Consider the following 20,190-nt stretch of genomic DNA (forward strand, 5'->3'; position numbering starts at 1 on the left):
TCTGTCAGTGCCAGGATGGGTCATAGTCTTGCGTCACTGTGTAGCTTCCTGTGAAAGCAGGCAAGACTTTTTCTCTTTGGTACCCTCCTTTACGGCACACTGTGGATTGGCTGTCCTCTGAAGTCCGACAATTTCCTAGCTCAGGGGTTTAGGTGATTCACCAAAGTTGTAGAATCCCTCATGTCCTAGGTCTTTGTTGACCTTGGAGGGGTAGGACCAAAATATTGGCTTTTAAGTCCAGCTATCGTTTTAACTTTGGTATCTAAGCCTTAGTTGTTGAACACCCAGAAGTTTAGTTGCATGAGTATTGAAGTTGGAACAGTAAGTTTAACCATTATAATCTCATCTGAATATCAAGCACTTTGAAATATGAAGTATATTGTCTCCCTAGTGTGAGAAACTGAAAGCATAATTAAGATATTATAAACATATGTTAATTCTGGATAGGATGCCATGCTGGCCTTCCAATGTTTTTTCTTCCTTTTCAAAATTGTTTTAATAACTTCAAGGCTTTTTTTGGATTTTCATAGAAAATTATCTTCAAGTATTTAATCTTAAAATGTTTCTTGAAAATTTTAATTTCTCTGTAATGTTTTCTAATTTTCTGTATATTGATCTTGTAAATTTTGTGATGAGATTTATCACTATTTTATATTTAAACTGTAAATATACTCTTGTAACTGATGTGTTTTGTTTTCATTTGTCACCATGAGGTAGAAGTATAATTGCTTTTCAATAAACAGTTATTTAAAAAAATATAAAATAAAGGCAGAGGACTCTGGTTGTTTTAGAAATTGAATTCCTGTAGGACATTAATTGAGAAACTTGAGATCAAGGGCCATGTCATAATGACATGTCATCCTTGAAATCTTTGAAACACTTTGTAATGTCCATCTTAGTATAAAATAGTCATCTGTATCTAATTACTAGATAATAAATGATGTAAAGAAATATTTACTTAATTTTTGTACCTTTAATAGGGTGCCCCTGAAGAAGAATGCACTATAGATGCATGTTTTAATGTCTAGCTTTTAATTTTTAGTGTGTGACATGGTCTGTACTGCAAATGTAGTGACACATACATAATATACACATGACATAAGCTTTAAAAATATCATTTGACTGGTGGTCTCATGTTGACTTGACATGTACTTTTTATCACAAATATTTGGAACATAAGAGAAAGGCAGATATCTGAGTCTAAAAGAAAACTATCATCATAAAAATCCCTAGCTTGTGAGTCACCAGCATGATGAGAAGTCTTTTTAGTTTTATATCATTGAAGACCTGTACCCCAAAATGCCTGAATACATTTAGTATACCATGAAATCAGTGCCAAGGCACCCTATGGCAGGCCTGCATACCATGTAAGAGAGGAAAAAGAGGCTTGCTTCCCCTCTTTGTTCTTGTTGCTTTTGATGTCCTTCACTGCTGTGAACTTAGCCCCTCTGCCATGCCAGCCTGCCTTGGAGCCAATTGATTATGGGCTGAAACCTCCACAAACTTTGAGCTAAATAAACCTTTCCTCCTCTAACACTGGGTGTTGGGTATTTTTGTCTCAGCAACAAAAGAAAAGTAACTAACCCAGGTATGAATGTATTTGATTATTTTAATGAGAGTAACACACAGAAGTGAATGATGAAAACCATGAATTCTACATTCAGAGGTAATTATTAGGACATTGCTAATAGGAGTTTCTGGAAATGATGGAATGATGATTAGATCAACATAAGGAAAAGAGCAATGAACAGAATAGAAATAGTAAAGAGTTTGAACAGGTGGAAGAATACATAAGGCTTCTGAAGATCCCCAACAATTCGTGTGCTTGTAGGTTTCAACGTCCGGTCCCACTGGGTCAGGATGGCATTTCTGGCTCCTGACCACTTACCTGGCCCTTCTAGTCTAAACTGGTAGGGGCTGCAAGGGCCAAAGAAAACTTCCACAGCCAATACGGGATCTGTGAGAAACAGCCACAGGATGTTGGGCTTTGCACCAATGAAGGAGGCTATTTCATCCATATAAACGACATAATCCGTCTGCAGAGTCTCACTTTGGCCAAACCTAGTGGTGGGGAGGAAGCAACACAGTGGATAAACAAACTTTGTGTAGTAAAAGAAGGGGGAAGGTGCCACATATCTTTTTATCAGTGGGTATCAGTGTCAACTTGGGGGTTAGGAAGTATGCCTTATGATTCCTGAACTCTGTAGTTTTTTCAAAGAATTTCAAATTGGTCTTATAATTTGGAAGCTCTCTGATGGTGCAAAACAGTTGAACATAGTATTTTTATCCCTATAAAGCAATATATCATGTCTTTATTCACCATATATTTTGATTCCCAATGTACTGTCTGAGACACAGAAAGATAAAACCAACTGTATAATACAGAGCCTTGGTTCTGCTATTTTATCAGCATCTTGCAGTTAAAAAGACAATACATGTCAGGTGCAAACTATATTTTTGCTTATATTCTTGAATGAATGAATGAATGTAGCTCACAGCTGCCATTCTAATGACTTCACTAAGGATCATTTAAGACAAAAACAACAACTATTCATAAATTCTGATTTTTCTAGGCAGATATTAGACCACTACACTGGATGCTCTTACCATTTTTTATTTTTCCCCACTTTCCCATCAATATCATCCATCATGACTTTCACAGAAGGCAAAGTACATGTTCCTGGAAAAGAGAAAAGACATGATAGTAGTTAAAATGAATCTGGCATGGTAATAGCCTGCCACTTTTAATTTTTAATGAATTGTGAAACACATTAGTACTTAAAAAGTTTGGTCACTGGTTAGCAAAATAAAATCTTAGGGAAATGAATAGGTATTGTTCTGAGACACAGTAAAACTCATTCCTAGTCAGTTTTCCCATCACTAAGACAGCACCTAATAGCCACAGTTCCAAGGAAGAGAGATTTATTTTGGTTCATGGTTTCAGGGAATCCAGTACATGGTTAACTGACTCCACAGCAGGAACATGGCAGAAAGGTGTGGCATTCAAAGAAGCTTTGTTCATGACAGTCTTGAGAAGCAGAGCAGAGACTATTCATAGTGTAGTGCCAAGGAGCATATATAGTACCTGACCTCTTATCTCCCTGACTAGCCCAGGCATATGCAGAAGCGTTTTACTAATCCAGTCAATTCAACTTATCACAATTAGTGTTCCTACTAGTCTTCTATGAACTGGTACATACCTCAAAAATTAAAGATTGCTACCTGAATAGCTTCAACATTTTGTTCTTAAATTGACTGATGTTTAAATCAGTTTCCAGGGTTATACTCCAAGTTCTCCATTTGTAAGAAGTTATCTAATAGATTAGAGCCATGAAGAGGTGAATTGGTAAAAATATTTTTTTTTAATTTTAAGAAAGAAAGGGTTGGGGGTTTAGCTCAGCGGCATAAGCACCTGCCTTGCAAGCAGGTGGTCATGAGTTCGATCCCTGGTACTGATTGAAAAAAAAAAAGTTAAAAAAATTTTTTAAGAAAGAAAAAACTTCATAGGAAATAATTCTCCTTTTCTAGAAAAGAGAATTTCCAGTGGATAAGATAAAGAATTTAGTGAAGCTCCACATCTCTCGAGTTCCTACAGTTCTGCATATGACTCAGTATAGGCTGTTCACTAGGCTCAAAGGGCGGAAGAGCATTCCAGAGACAAACCTGATTTGGGATCATCTCTAGGATTTTAGGTTCTCATGGGTTTATGGAGTTCACAAAACACAAACCAAAATAAGTTTTTGTACTCAAATGTATGCCAAGTTCAGATGACTTCTCTGACAATCTTAGAATTACTCTGAATGATGTGAAGATCTCTGGTTGTCTTGCTTTGAAATCTGTATCTCTTACATTGTTACATCTTGCAGTCTGGTTTGTTCTGTTTTGTTGTTTAATTTTACCCTCTTTAAAAATTAAAATAAAATTAAAAATAAGGAATTACTCTGAATGAGATTAGAAGACCTAGTGTAAATATGATTGATTAGACCCTGTAGTGACTTACTTAATTCCCCATTCTTGCAATCTTTACTGGGAGGGTCACTGAACAGTTTTTGTAAATATGACGTAGTTCTAGACCTTGGACCCTGTACTATTCTTAAGCAAGAGAAAAGACTGAGAAGAAAAAGAGTTATGAGCATTGGGCTGTTTGTAATTGGCCCTTCTGCCTGGGTACTCTGGTTCTCCAAAACAAGGTTGTTTGCTTTATAGAGCCTGAGCCTTTGCTTTGTATATCAATTCCCTATCAATTGCCTTGTTTCCTTTTTTCAGAGCCCAAGGTATTTTTCTTATTTTCACAGCCAGCAACTGTACCACACTTCTTTAATTCCAGTCTCTCTGGTCCTGAACCCTGAATGGAGCTCTGAGTGGCATCTTGTGTCATCACTTTCTGGTTGCAGCTCACTACAGCAACATCACCATCTGAGTCAGCAACACACATTTGTCTGGGCGGGAGGAATTAAAGAAGTCTCAGGGAGATTACTGACATATGGGACTAATCTGATGTGGAAAGCTGCCTCATGGTGAGAGATGGCCTTGGATATGGGCTTTCAGGTTCTAAGTTTCCATATAAAAAATGTTTTCAAGCCTCATCAAACCAGCGTAGGACTGGGAGCCTTAAATATGACTTCCAAAGAAAGCAAGCCTGCTAAGACACCCTCATCCACAAGTTTTGTAAATCTAGCTTCAATTTAAAGTCACATAAACTCTGGCATCTCTATATTTTTTCCTACTTGGTCTTATAGTCTAATTGTGTTCAGAATTGCACACTGCATTCACATTTTCCTGTGAGTCTGATCCTATTGCCTGTTGGTGGGGGATGTGGGCTGTCTTACTTGCCTGACCCCTTCCACTTCATTCTAGTTCTTGTGTCCTTCTCTTTTTAAAATCCAGGAAGCCAGTACTTCTACCAGCATATCTTAGAAACCGATCACCTACCACACATAGTATTTTCCACCTCTAATCATCCATTGCTTGTTCTCAACTTGCCATAGTAAGGAAGAAAGGAGTAGTAGAAAAGTCTCTACATCTCAAAAATCATATTATCCATGACTGTAGATACCTGAAGTTCAGTGGATACTGGTTTAGAAACATCTTTGATTAACCTTTCAAGCAATGTAATTCTACTGAGTTTTGATACCACAATTTTATAACATTGTCATACACAATTACAAGAACTCTGGAAGACCAAGAATTCTAAGTCTAACAAATGGTCTTGGGTAATTGTAAGCTCAAAAGAAATACAATGGAAAAAAGTTGCCTTAATAATATCTTGCTATTGCATAGAATAATCCAAAGTGATGCATTTTAAATTAAATTGCTTATAAAATGTAGCACCTAAGAATATAGAATTATAGAGTCAAAAAATTAAATAGGACCCTTATAATTAGTATTTTTGTTTTCACCAATGCTCAAAGGCATTCTCACGGGTATCCATCAGTGAAGTACTTTGTCCATTTACCTTTTATTACTTGTGTTGCCCAGCGGGCCTGGAGGTCAGTCGTGGGGATGGCAGCCCCAAGGGATTGGACAAGGCCAATCACAGCAAAGGTTGACTTCTCTAGGTGAGGAGGGAAGATGCCTTTATACAAGGTGGTCTCATTGTTTCTGCTTTTAATGATGGATTCGTCAAGGAAAGGGTAGGCATAAGTATATCCTGTTGCAAAGATGACACAGTCAATGCCCTCAAACTTGGTTCCATCTTCAAAAATGGCTGCGGTCTCCGTGAACTTCTTCACATTAGGCTTGATGGACACGGTGCCACACAGGATGCGAGCTGGCAGTTCATCATTGAACACAGGCTCTTTCCTCAGGGTTCTGTAGGGCAGTAGACATAGTCATTAGGACAGTAAACGTCGTCCTTGTCTTACTGGTTCATATATAATTTGGAAAGGAAGGAAACAATTACCTAGAATTTTTTTCCTGGGCCATGGAGTGTTATCAATATAGTTGAAAAACAAAAGTGAATTGAAACAATATCTTGAAGAACTTGATCTTTGCAGCCCTATTGTCTAGTTTCTCTAGTCTTACCCTTTTCTCTATAGAGAAATCTCCATAAATCTCAAAATAAATACTTGTATCCATTCCCCTAGTAATGTCTATATCAGGAAAATACTAAAGTAAGAATTATGTTTCTTAAATCAGCCATGCCTCATTTTTCTCATTTACAATAGTAATAACATTTATATATATCTCAGGACATTGGGAGACCCAAATAATATGAAAAATGCAAAAAATAAAAGCAAAGAAAAAAGAAAAATGCTACAGTCTCTAGCACACATACTTGGTACTAAAACATTAGCTGCTATTTTTATTACAGTATACCACAAACTGGTCACTGTAACATCAAGAAAATCAAACACGATGAAGTGACTCAAAGATGGGAAAGCTGTAGCAGAGGGGCTCCCAAAGGGGGATGAATTTGGAGTCCCAGGCAGACAATAGCACAACTCAGATGAGGCAGGGAGCACACAGAAATTTAAATGAGGTCAGAAGGAGATAGAGGCCAGTTTGTAGCTTTGCCCACTGGAAATCTGAAAAAAGAGCTTCTGATTATTTTTTATTCTAAAATATATCTATGTCAATGTGAACTTAGTGATGAATTTGAACAATATTGAAGGAAAAGGTCTATGATGTTATTAACTTATTATGCATATTATGCAGCTGTGAAAGAGTAAGCAACCAGATAACAAGATTGGTTGGAATCCTGACTGGAGAAGTGGTGTAATTAACTGCATTCATTACTTGCCATTTATGTAAAACCCACTGCCATTGATCTTTCCACTCCTGTTACCACCGTGAAATTGCCCTCGTCAAGGCCATCTGAAGCACACTGCCAGATTAAATGTTCCACTCTCACTTATCATTTTAATCGGCTTATGAGGTGTTGGAAGCGGATGAAGCTAGAGATTGATCACATGTGTGGGGCTGCAGCAAAGTGAACAAAGAGCATGGCAAGCCCTGTGAACAAGCTGCTCCAGCCCAGAGTACACCAGGTCCCAAGACAATCCAAGCAATAGGTTGCTAGGCAAAGGGGTGTCACGTGACATCAGCTGGCTAAATGTCTAAACAAAGGCACTCCACTGGCTGAGCAGTTCCTTTTCTCCCATCCAGAGACAGGGCTCCACCTGATCCAGCTTTTGTCTCCGTTCTTTTCTTCCCATACGCTTGCTGTCCCCTACCCCCCAACATCTAGAGCTGCTGCTGGGTGCTACAACTAGGAACCCTTCACACAGCTGATGGTTTCCTGCCCTTCAGAGTGCCATCTCCATCCTGTTTTCAGGGTGCCACTTTCTCAACCTGTTTTCTACCTACATGGCTACTTTCTCAGTGTCCACTGCTGGGTTTTCATTTCCACCTTACTTCTAAACCACGGTATGACCCAGGGCTCGGCCCTCAACCATTTACCTTCTCCACCTACATTCATTCTTCATAAGATCTTATCACATTCAAGCTTTTTTTCTGCTTTGTTGGGTTCACTGCCACTCAGTATCTTTTCTAATGATTACCTACTAGGCATTCGAAGTTTGATATGTTTAAACTAAATCTCTCCTCTTCCCACAGTAAATGCCAACTCCATTCTTGCTCAGAACAAAAGATTTGAAGGTATCTTTGAATCCCTTTTTGCTCCTCACATCCTTTATCCAGGCTAACAAAAACTCCCATTTAGGCTGTGTTCAGAATCTGCCCACTGAAGACCATCACTGCCAATAGTTTACTCTGGGTCACTATCCTCTGTCACTTGAGATTGTTTTTTTTTTAACAATAGCTTCTCAACTAGTCCTTTACTTCTCCTGGTGGCCATTTCCCTACAACAGATGATGATCATGGCAGGTACAGTGTCCCCATATTAACTTAGATCTTGTCACTAACAGGCTCAGATTCTGGCGACTTCCTGACATTTTCAGAGATAAAACCAGACTCCTTACCTCCTCTGGCTATTGTCAATCTCTGGTTGGTCTCCTAGTGCTCTCTTCTTTCTCTTTATTCTCCAGGAGGGCATGCCAGCCATGCTCTCAAAATAGTGATCTTGGGGGTGTCCAGTGGACCACCCTCCCTGGGTATCCTCATGGCTCATTTACTCTTTTCTCCTTCAGAGCTCTGCTTAGCAGTCTTCTGCCTGAGGACCACTCTGAGGACTCCTGAAAATTATTCTGATGGCCCTTCCTGTCACGCTTACCTCATTTGTTTTCCTCTCAATAGCACACATCACTATATGCTCTCCTGCTGTTTTTAGGGTTTGTTTCCTGACATTGTACTTAGAAGGAAGGTTCCATGAGGGTAGGATTTATGCTGTTTCCTTATTGGTTGTGGTATCCACAAAGCTTAACACTGAGCCTAATATATAGCAAATGTTTAATTTATACTCCCAAATTAGTGAATTCACTTTGGTGGAAACTGTTTGGGTTTTTCACCTCATATCAAAGTCATTTCATCCCATGTGGTAAGCTTGAGATATTACAGAAGAAAATGAGGCAAAAACCAAATATGCAAGACCAATGGCTGAAGTTCAGAGGAATCCACTACGGGTATGCAATGAGGATGTAGTGCAGGGACTGTTCTCTCACTTTGCTGAACTTGAGTTTGACATTAAATGTGAGGCACCAAAGCAAACAGCTAAGAACAAGGGGCTCAAGAATCAGTAGACTTGAGTTGGCTTTGTTCCGCCTACGGTCCTCCACTCTACCAGCTCAGCTATGGAAGGGTTCTCTGTGGGCTGGTTTTGGATGCTGTTTCTACATGTTTTCTGCAAGACTTTGGTAAAGTTATTAACTACACTGAACCTCAATTTTCTCATCTAGAAAGTAGGGATATTAATAGAGCCCTCTTTACAGTCGCGAGAATAAAATGAGGCATCAGAGACTTTGTTGAGATTTGACAAAACTCTCACATGTGTTAAATGACTAAAATATACTTATTATTACCATTCCTGTGGGAACTCATTGCTTAAATATTAACTTTTTGGCTGTGCAATTCTGATAAGGAGGTTTGGTGGGAATTCCTCTTTATCCTCTAACACATGAGATCTGATTGCTACACCAATATTTTGATTTGCCTTGGAGTTACAACACACTTTTAGAGCTGTTGACCTTGAGGTGAAAGGCAGGTAATACATTGTATTAATTCTCCATTACCCATTTAAAGGCATCAATCCATAGTTCTCATGCTTGAATCTTGCATTCATCTGTTTCACGTACCACCAGTCAGAGATTGCTGTTGGCAACTTGTTCTTTAGGAAACTTTGAAATCGAGTGACAAACAGCATATCCCAAGGATAACCATCATCCCAGACCCGGCTCATCACCCAAGATCCACTTCTGGAGCTGATCATGACCTTGAAATACAAAATCAACCATGAAAGTGGTGAGATTTTCAGTGGACATTGTAATATGTTTCCCAAATGCCCCTTCTGAGTGGTTAATACTCCACCGCTTGGAAGTGTTGCCAGTAGGAATACAATCCATTAGCTGTGGGCCTTTAGAGGAGCCACTTTGGCTCTTATATACTTTCTGCCACTTAGTTTTCATATCAAGTACCCCGCCCTTTCTTCCCCTCATATCTAGGGATCACAGGGTTTCTGTCTCAATGAAGATAGTCCCCTGTGTCCATAGGACCCAGTACCTGCTCTGCTGTGTGGCTCAGTTCTGCAGCAATGTCACAGCCTGAGTTCCCCAAGCCAATCACCAGGACACGCTTCCCCTTCCATATTCCTGGTTCCTTGTAGTCCCTGCTGTGGAAGCATTTGCCTTTAAAATCCTTTAATCCTGAGTGAAAGTGGGAAACGTATGAATCAATTTGATTTCCATTAAGAAATAAAACACGGTGCTTTGACAGAGATCAACTTGTGTGTAAGTACAGAACCCAAAATATGGACTTTCAGTGTTTCAAATATATTAGATGTAACCAAAATATATTTTAATGTAACTTGTTTGTACTTTCTTTTTTTCTAAAATAGATTGTCCTAGTTTGGATACAGTTGGATTATGATACTCCTATGCTGGAAGCTTGGTCACCAGTGCAGTGGAGTTGAGGTGACCAGTCATCAATACATTGTTCTTGTCAGACAGATACATGGCAGTCTTACCTGGAAAGGACTCTTTTGGTATGTTGGGGTACACATGATGTCCAGAACAAACCATGACAGCATCAAAGACAGCTGACTGTTTTTTACCATGTTTTTCAGTGGTGATATCCCACTGGCCAGTAATTGAGAAATCAGGACGTTTAGTTACACTGGTTACGAGTGTCTACGAGAAATACACAGAAAAAGCCTTATTGTCTGTGCTAACATTTGGCTTTGGCAAAAGCAGTATGAAAAAATCCTTAATTCATTAGCAAGGTAGAAGTAAGTTACAAATTGAAAGTTGTCTGTGAAAAAACTAAAACATTCACACACACACACACACACACACACACACACACACACACACATTTTATTTTGGCATAGTTTCTTACGCGTGACCAGTATTTTCTGAGCACAAGAGTGATATTCCTTTGAAATATGATATGACAGTGAATTCAATCATGGTTTACAAAAAGTGCAAAACAAATATAAGTAATTTGGTGGCCAGTGCCTCACTTATCTCTCTTGCTATAACATTTCCCTTTCTGATATTATTACTGCATTTAAATAAAAGACATCTATATTCAGGACATAAGTTTTATCTCTAACTTTGTCATTGTGTTTCACCTGGGAAGCTTGTTAAAGTCCTCACTTTTGGGACACATTTCCAAATGTTCTGGGTTTGTAAGTTCAGTGTAAGGCACACGATTTTAAATTTCTAGCCCTTCCCATGTGACGGTGATACTATCCTTATAAATAAAGATTATCATTAAATATTTATTCCTAGCTAAGCAACTACTCATTGGTGTCATGTAATTCTTCTGATTATATTAGAAGAGAAATCCTTACTTGATAGTAGTTTTTCTTTAAAACCTTATTACATCATATATTATACATATCAGAGATGGTATATACATATATGTAAGGTCTGTTTACTTATGAAATATAATAATAAAACAGGCCCTATGACCTTGCACATAGTTTGTATAGAATAACTCTGGCATTATTAGTTTATGCAATTATGACACATTTTCTGGAATTACAGTTTCTATGCTGTTTTTATCTTCAGAAATATAATCAATTTATATAATATCTTCAGATATATAATATCTTCAGAAATGTAATCCGTTTATCTATATTGATTTTACAGGCAATTTCCTTGCTTAACTTTTTTATTATTATTTTAAGAATGTAGACTTTTGGGTTTATCGTAAATATGGCCAAGTCTGTTGGAAAGAATAATAATAATTAGGAATCCTGACCTTTTCTTGGATTTTAAAGGAAATAACTTCTAACTTTCTAGCATTTAAAGGCAATAACTTCTAACTTTCTACCATTTAGTACCGCACTGTTCAGTAGCAATATAATATAGGCAATATAGTAAAATTCTCCTAGTAATCTCATTCAAAAATAGAAAAATTATAGTTTGACTCACTCTACCTACTACAGTAGCTTCTATGTGATCAAAATAGTTATTAGTGGAACCTCTTACATTTTTTCATCATAAGACATTGAAATCCTCTGTAGTTTACACATCTCAGTGTGATATGGTGGCTGAGTCTAGCATATTGCACAGTGAAGATTTAAGATAATGTGTTTCTCTTGGTGGGTTAAGAAATTTCTCTTCTTGTCTTAGGGGTTTTTTTTTTCTTTCAAGTATAAATGGGTGTTAAATTTAATGAATGTGTTAGCAAACATAGTTTTCTTCTTGTAAAGATTTTTTGAAGTAAATTACATTCTTATATTTATAATACATTAAAATACTTCAATCTTTGGGCCAAATTCAATTCAAATAAAGGTTGGTATAGATTGTTAATTATTTTTAATACTCCGATGGGTTGATATTAATGAGAGAGATGGACCTGTAACTTCCCAATTTCATATTATCTTTTCTGAATTTGATAATAAGATCATAATGTCATCAAATTAATTTGTAAATATTAGTTCATTTCTTAGCTTCTGAAAGAATTTATAAGATATTGAAATAATCTGTTCTTTGGAAATTTTGATGTACTTGCCTATAAAGCTATTTTTCTTATACGAAAATTTTTAATTTCTGAGTCAAAAGAATTATAAATAATCAAAGACTTGTTCAGATTTTCTATTTCTTCTTGAATTTTGGTAATTTGTAAGAAATAAATTTAAAATTAGACAATTAAAAATCTTATCTGGTAAATATTTTTACAATATTATTATATTTTAAAATTTTATTTTCATTTTTTCTTTCCCAATGCTATTTATTTGTGGCTTTGCTCATATTTTTAACTGTCAGCCCTTTTGTTTATTTATCTTCCTAGATTTTTCAAAGTGTGAACATTTAATTTTGTTTTCTATTTTAATTAATTTATTTTATTATATACTTTTCTGCTTTTTAGGTTAATTTTAGTTTTAGCAAATTTATGAAACTTTACCTTTTTGCTTTTAAACCTTTCTCATTTTTGATCACGAGTATTTAAATGTGTAATTTCATGAAAACATAGCTCTCTTTGTTTCCCACAAGTACCAATATATAGAATCTAAATCACTTCATTTTAAATTTTAATTAAATTTCTTCTTTGCTCTGTATGCTATTTAGAAAAAGTGTTTACTTTCCAAATTGATGAGGGTTTTTTGAAATTATTTCTTTGTTCTGATTTCCACTCCTGTGTCATTTTGGTATAAAACTGTGGTCAGGTTTTGTAGCTTTCTCATATATTCTTAAGAAAAAGGTATATTTACGAAATCTAGGATTAGAGAAGCCAGACTGTTAAAGTATTGGCAAATAAGAAAGGGATACTAAAAAAAGAAAAGAGGAGGAATACAGCAACACATGTGACTGTCATTATGTCTAATGCTAGTTTGATGATAACATCTTACCTCAAATTGTATGTATTTCAGAAGGCTCTTTTGTTTGGCAAATGCAACGATGTATTCCTGAAGCTTTCTGTGGCACATAAAGTTGGGGAAGTCATCAGGAAAAGGGACATCAGGAAAACACATCATCTCTTTGGAAGAGTTGGTAAAGACTGATTTGTAAATGCTGGCCCTGCCCTCCTCTGCATGGTCCTATGAATGAATGGGTTCATACGGAAGAAGACAGGTAAATGGCTATGTCCATCATGTTTGAGTCTAACTAACCACACTGATTTGAGTTGGCCTTAATGCACAAATAAATTCAGTAAGAAGACACATATATAAAGTCACTTAAGTAATTGATGCTAATCACAGAAACATTGAAAGAAGTCATAATAGAGAAAAATTTACCTTTTTTTAACATATTTTCTTTTCTAAGGGAAAGAACTTTATTATATCCTTTGAGAAATATGTATCCAGAACTTTATGTCCTTGAAGCATTAAATATGAAGACAAGGCATTTTCTAAATTTTAACTTTGTATGATTTCATTGTTTCAACTAATGAATATGAACATCTAGTGGTCACTTTATAAAAGCAAGTAATGACAAGTATATTTCTGAATATTTATATGATTTGAAAACATGAATGTTTTTAAATGAAATCTTTACAAAATTAATCTCATATATATACCATATATAAAATAATGTAGCTATTTTGAACCAAGCACATTGATTTTATAGGCATTGTATATGCAGTACATCAGAAATGTAAAAATACCTGAATGTGTTATACTAACACTGAGAAGCCACAGAACCATGCTAATAAAACCTGAAAGGAACTGTTAATTTATAATGGAAAAAGAAAGGAACCATTGAAGAAACAATGACCAGCGATTAGAAAACTGGGACACTCTTGTGGTTCTCAGCTTTAGCTGTACACTGGAATAAACTGGGCACCGGTGGGGTGGGGGAGGGCGGGGAGGGAGCCTGAAAAACATCGGAGTTAGGAAAATTTGATTTAGTCGCCCAGAAGTTTTAAATACTCTTCAGTGCTAACTTTCAGCCAAGTTTGGCAGTCACAATGTGTTACGAAACAAACAGAAATCAATGACTAACAAACTCAACAGAGTACATCTAGTAACCTATTCGTTACAGCTGGAGTCTCCATAATGCAAGATGTTGGAGTGACTAAAAGGCATTGTGTTTCAGAAAATATGACTAGGAACATACTTTTGTGTGTGTGTGTGTGTGTGTCTTTTTCCTTTTTATCGGTACCAGGGATTGAACTCACGACTGCCTGCTTGCAAGGCAGGCGCTTATGCCACTGAGCTAAATCCCCAGCACCAACTAGGAACATACTTAAGAGGTAAATCTTCATGTAGCTTCCTTGAACCACAAAGGTACTTTATGACTACGCCACTACTCTAGGTGAAATGTCTTTCTTTCTTAAAACAGAAACATTTAACCTTGATGAAAGATAAAGTAGGCAAAACTCTGGAAATTATAGATGTAGGCAAGGATTCTCTGAACAGCACCCTGTTTGCACACGAAAGAGTGCCCAGAATCAGTAAGTGGAATCACATCAAATTAAAAAGCTTCTGTGCAGCAAAAGAATGACCAACAGAGTCCCGTTTCCTGATGATTTTCCTGCTGTGCTACAGAGAGGATGAAATCTGGAATATATAAAGAACTCAACAAATCAGACACCCCAAAGTAAAAGACTTAATAAAAATGGGCAAGCAAAATGAAGTGTACAGAAGAAATACAAGTGGTCAAGAAATACATGAAGAAATGCTCCACATCGCTGGCCATTAGAGAAATGCAAATTAAAACACTGAGATTCCACCTTACACCAGACAGAATAGCTATTGTCAAAAAAAATCAAAGAATAACAAATGCTGGAAAGGCAGCAGGGAAAAGGAACCCTTCTACATTGCTAGTGGGAATGTAAACTAGTTGAATCGCTATGGAAATCAGTGATTCCCCCCCAAAATTCCATTTAACCCAGTTATTTCCCTTCTAGGTATCTTCCTTAAAGAGTTAAAAACATCATATTACAGTGATACAGGCATACATATGCTTACAGTAGCACAATTCATGCTAGCTAAACCTTGGAAGCAGTTTATATGTCCATCATGAAATGAATGGATAAAGAAAACACATTTTCACTTAATGGATGCTACACAAAGGAAGATCAAATTGCAAAATGATTAGAACTTAAGACCATAATATTAAGTAAAATAAAGCAGGCACACAGCTTAAGTATTCCAGGGTTTGTTTTATATGAGAAACCCAAAATATAAATATTGAGCAAAATAAAAGAAAACAGGAATTAGGAAGATAGATCTTTCTCAAGTAGGAAGAAATGAAGAGCTGGTGGAAAAAGGAAGGAAAGGGAAGAAAAAGGGGTGAAATAGGAATTCAAATGTGTTCTATATACGTAGCAGTTCTCCACAATGAATGTAAAAACTATGTATGGCAAACGTACTATTAAAAATAAAGTAGGCATTTATACAGTGTATATATATATATATATATATATATATATATATATATATATGGCACTTTTCCATTATTGCAACAAAATACTCAACATCTGCAAATTAAAGGATGAAAGACTTATTTTGGCTCACGGTTTAAGAGTGTTCTATCCATGGTTGGCCAGCTCCAAGGCAGAACCGGCATAGCAGAAGGCCTGGAGGAGGAGCACTGCTCCGCCCATAGTGGCTGTGAGCCAGAGAGGGACTGAAGGGGCCTTACATACCCTTCCAGGATGTGCCCTCGATAGCCTCCTTTTTCTATCAGCCCTACCTTCTAACAGCACAGCCAGAGATGAACTCATCAGTGTATTGATCCATTGATTAGTATAGGGTTCTCACGATCTGAGCATTTTCCCAAACCTCCACATCTGAACATGTGAAACTTTTGGGGGACATTTTAGATCTAAATCATAGTGCCATGCTATCTATAATGATGAACAGATTCAATGCAATGTCCAGAAAAATACCAATAGCGTTCTTCACAAAACTAGAGCAAACCCCCAAATTTCTAGGGATACATAAAAGACCTTAAATAGCCATAGCAATCTTGAGCAAAAACAGCACAACAAACAAAAGCTAGATTCATGACATTACTTGATGTCAGAGTAGATGAGAAAGCTGTGGTTATCAAACCATTGACATAGAGACACACAGACCAATGAACAACAGGAAAGAGCACCCCAACTGATTTATAGCATTGATAACCAACTGATTCTTGACCAAAGTGCCAAAAACCCACTTGAAACTTTAAAATCATAGTTTGAATTATAAGAGGACCTTTGGTAACCTCATTTTTAAAATGAGTGAATCCTCTAACAATGTTATGCAAACCTAACCAAAATCGAACCACAGCTTTTTCCCCAAGTGGCCCTTATTAATGATTTATCATGGATGAAATTTGTACACAGAGACTTTCAAAGCCAACTTGCTCTTTAATTTATTTCTAACTTGCAGATGGTTTATTTCCCAACCTGTTCCTGGTGTTGTACTTTATGGATTCCAAACCTAACAGGGTTCATAACTGTTGTGGCAGTATGTTTGGCAATCTGTACTGAAGCAATGAATTATTTATGACTTCAATTCCTTGTCTACTACAGCAAAGTCCTACTCACTGAGAATTTCCAGAGGCCGCCGATGTCATTGCTCCTCTCAAAACAGATGGGCTCCAGCCCCTCTTCCAGACAGCTCCTGATGGAGGCCAAACCACTGACACCAGCCCCGATGATGGCCACTTTCTTCACCATGTTTCCTTGTGCAAAGGTCCTGTGAACATTCCCAGCAAAGATGTTGCTGAAGTTTCTTTTGCTATCACTTTCTGGCAAAAGCAGAAAGCTTACATTTGCACTCCAGAAAACATTCTAAAGAATTCAGGACTCCTGTGAGGAATAAAACTACATTTTACTTGCCTCTAATTTTTAAAGAGAATATTTTTTCCTACAAAATTAAACAATTTGTTTTCCAAAATTAAGAGATTGAGAGTCTAGTATATACACTTATCTCTTATGTTTTGGTGTTTTGTCATGTTCTCTCTACTGAAGAGAATGTACACGAGAAAGAAAAAAGAGGTTCACAACTAAATCACATATATACCACTCATGCACACATATATGTAATATATGAGCTAAGAAACAATTGGTAAATGGTTCATATATGTGTATGTATATGTAGTCATCTATCTGTGGTGGGTTGGTTCCAAAATCTGAGTATGCTCAATTCTTTTATGCAAAGTGGCCAGTTATCTGCATCTCACTTGTGCAAATCCTCCTATCTACTTTAAATCAATTCAAGATTTATTATAATACCCTCTACAATGTAAATAGTACATAAAGAGTTGTCATCATATATAATTTAAGAAACAGTAACAAGAAAATGAGACTGTGTGTATCCCATATGTCCTAGTCCTAAATACCTTTTCAATCCATGGATGGCTGGATAATCATGTGTGGAACCTACAGATATTGAAAGCCAACTCTGCATACATACACATATATGTACTTCATTTTACCTGACATAAGCAAAAGGTCTGTATTTCACTATGCTGATAATCACCTTTTTAAATTTGTAATAACTTCTTTTTATTTTTGATTAAGAAAAGCCAATTCTGTTTTCTCCCCAATAACTGCCTCCCTAATCTCTGTTCTCTTCCAACAAAATTACATTTGCTAACCTTTTCCTGCTCCAGAAACTATCTTGAAGTTCTACTGTTTCTCCTTTTCATTTGGATAAATTCACGCAGGTGCATAAAAAGCAGCACCAAAAACCTCTCCTGAATTACATGACATTCTCGTTTCAGACACATGTGGTATACACCTGCAACATGTTCCTCCTTTATTTACCGATCTGACCCTCCTCCCTGCAGGCTTCTTTTCCCTTTTTATACCTTTTCTTTGTCTTCTTTCTTCTGTACACCTAGCTCCTGGCTGCGTTTTCTGTGCAGCTTTAAAGAGAAAATTCTCCAGCAAGTCTACATTCTAGGGGCAGATGCTGGAAAAAGGGAGGAGCCCTTCTTAAAGAGATAGTCATATGTTGGTCTCTAAAGAGTGATCACACAGCCCAGGGATGTGTGGCAAGCAGGACCAGGCTCTGTGGGATCATAGACCTGGATTCCTGTTAGTCAAGCTAAACCCAAGCTATGGCCACTCCTGGGTCTTTATCCGTGGAATCAACAGTTTCTCCCAGGTGACTTTTTCTTCTCTACCGCATTTCATCATGTGTTATTTCAATGTTTTCCTTATTATCTTTATTCTTAATTCTTCTGTGTATGGTAACCCTCCAACTGATGGTTAAAAACCATAGCTCTTCTTTGAGAAAGCTCTACAGTAAAGTGACATATTAGCTTTCCTGCTACTGGAGACAATTCCCAACACCTACAGCTTAAAGGATGAGAGGTTTAATTTGGCTCATATTTTAAGGAGATTCAGTCCATGGTTGGTTGACTCCAAAGCATAAATCTCATGGTGATGAGATAGGATACAAGAAATAAGGATACAGAGAAAGGAGACAAAGGAAATACAAAATTGTACTTTTAAGAAAATCTGCAGCTTCAGAACAAAAAAGTTATTCAAGCCTCATTTAATACTGTTCTCCTAAGACATGATAAGCCTGAGAAATTCACTTTCACCTGCAAATTGGCCCTTTTCCCCTGTGAGTAGACCATCTCTTTTCTCCTGTAAATTGTTCTTCCTCTCACACACATCTTGACTTTGAACACAGGTAAAAGCTTCAAATTCTAACATAGCCTACCAGCTCCATAGGGCAATAGGAATATACAGCCTAGGTCAGCCATCTTGAAGGCACCTCAGAGCCACATAAAATATACCCAGATCCAGATCAAAATGCCCCTCTCTCATCAGTTTTGCACTCTATTTCTTTGAGTATTCTTTAAATTTTTCCTTAATAATTAATCCCTTTAAGACTCTTACAGATGTGCCCTGAAAATTCTTGCACCATTATGGGAGTCAGTAAACCTATAATTTAAATTCTATGAATAAGGTGGTTTTAAGTAACTCTCTGGAATATAATGTTTATATTAATTGAGGTGATTAGGTTCCTGAACATGGTATAATATGAACCAAGATTAATAATACCAACAAGAATGGAAAATGGGTTAGGGGAACTGGAGGAGGATGGATTGAGGGAGAGAGGAAGGGAAGGGGATTTTTTAAAAAAAGAAACAAGCTATAATGTGTACATGTAACCACTCCTCACGATTACTGTAAGCTGCATGAACTGCAAACACATACAAAGACAGAACAAAGCAAAACAGAGGAACCTTCTTGGACCCTGTACGGTGACAATAGAAGACCATAGTGGAGAAAAACTACTCAGAAGTGGCTCCTGGAAAGCCGAGCAGGGCAACAGTGCCAGAGAGGAAGGGAACAGAGGCCACATACAGTGAGGTCACGTCTCCATGACCCACCCAATAAACCCAGAAGCCTGCCTTACTAATCTATCGGCATACCCCAAGCTCATCACACTGGCACAATTGAGTTTAACCACCACAAATGCCCTTTTCCTGCCCTGTAAAAAACATTTTGAGCTTGCAAGGCATATAAAACTAAGTAAGTCCACCTTATCTTCAAGTTTACCTCTGTTTTAGAGAAATCACATAATTCAGGCGGACTCTTGATCAAGCTGTTGCTTGTCTTCTGAGATATGGACCTACAAGCTTTAAAGTAATAGCATTGTGTTTTAAAGGAATTGCCCAAGAAGTAAACATTCTGGCTGATTGACCGTCTTCCTGGGTCTCCCTCTGGTGGATAAGGGTATTCACTGCATTGCTGTTTGCCTCAAGGAGAGACAGAGAATTACCTTCCAATTAATTGGAGGCCTGGCAGGAAGGAGACCTTACCCATTCTCTTGGGATGTCACTAAGTTATCAGTTCCAGCCATTTATTTATCTGCTTACTTTCAGACATAAAGCTCAACTCCTGCAGTAATGCCAAAAGTTGGGTAGGTTTGAAAAGTATAGCAAAATAAAACTAGTCTATTTCATCATCATCTTGGTTTGTATCACAATAACGAAATATCTGCCTTGCATAGTTTATAAACAATGGAAATCTGTTTCTCACAGTTGGAAAGTCCAAGATTCAGTATCCAAAGAGGGCCAGCTCCTCAGAGATGGCACCATCTAGGTGAGAAAAGGGAAGGGGACAGGAGAAGAAAAACGGGGAGTCTTGCTAGTTTCCTCCACTTACTGTTTAAAAGTCCCTTTCTCTAAAGATTTTTTTAACTGACAAGTAATACTTGTACATATTTAC

At 37.1% G+C, this 20,190-nt stretch overlaps 1 protein-coding gene across 3 annotated transcripts; it reads right to left on the reverse strand.

Annotated features, from left to right (window-relative positions):
• Positions 1-1,591: 1,591 nt before the first annotated feature.
• LOC100727520 (flavin-containing monooxygenase 3) lies at positions 1,592-19,535 on the reverse strand. 3 transcript variants are annotated; one of them, XM_003474743.4, is made up of 9 exons: positions 19,519-19,535; positions 16,543-16,693; positions 12,914-13,102; positions 10,079-10,241; positions 9,616-9,758; positions 9,129-9,328; positions 5,456-5,811; positions 2,608-2,680; positions 1,592-2,061 (listed from the first exon to the last, which is right to left on the reverse strand). In XM_003474743.4, the coding sequence occupies exons 2-9, from the start codon at positions 16,672-16,674 to the stop codon at positions 1,719-1,721; spliced, it is 1,599 nt and encodes a 532-aa protein (XP_003474791.1). In that variant the 5' UTR covers positions 16,675-16,693; positions 19,519-19,535; the 3' UTR covers positions 1,592-1,718. The 3 variants fall into 3 exon arrangements, with proteins under 3 accessions (XP_003474791.1, XP_063095746.1, XP_013013529.1); XM_063239676.1 differs by lacking the exon at positions 19,519-19,535 and adding an exon at positions 17,811-17,976; XM_013158075.3 differs by lacking the exon at positions 19,519-19,535 and adding an exon at positions 17,811-17,913 and having other exon boundaries at positions 16,543-16,806.
• Positions 19,536-20,190: the final 655 nt, after the last annotated feature.

Source organism: Cavia porcellus, unplaced genomic scaffold, assembly GCF_034190915.1.
Source record: "Cavia porcellus strain 051 isolate PalLab524CR breed Dunkin Hartley unplaced genomic scaffold, mCavPor4.1 scaffold_29, whole genome shotgun sequence".
Lineage (NCBI taxonomy): Eukaryota > Metazoa > Chordata > Mammalia > Rodentia > Caviidae > Cavia > Cavia porcellus.

What these genes read in the sequence shown, in the direction of transcription:
- LOC100727520 (XM_003474743.4), bottom strand. Translation starts at nt 16,674, where the DNA reads ATGGTGAAGAAAGTGGCCATCATCGGGGCTGGTGTCAGTGGTTTGGCC. An exon ending in GGATTGATGCCTTTAAATGG is followed by an intron (nt 5,812 to 9,128) that starts GTAATGGAGAAT and finishes ACTGCCCTACAG; the next exon opens with AACCCTGAGGAAAGAGCCTG. An exon ending in GTGGGGAAAAATAAAAAATG is followed by an intron (nt 2,062 to 2,607) that starts GTAAGAGCATCC and finishes CCCCACCACTAG; the next exon opens with GTTTGGCCAAAGTGAGACTC.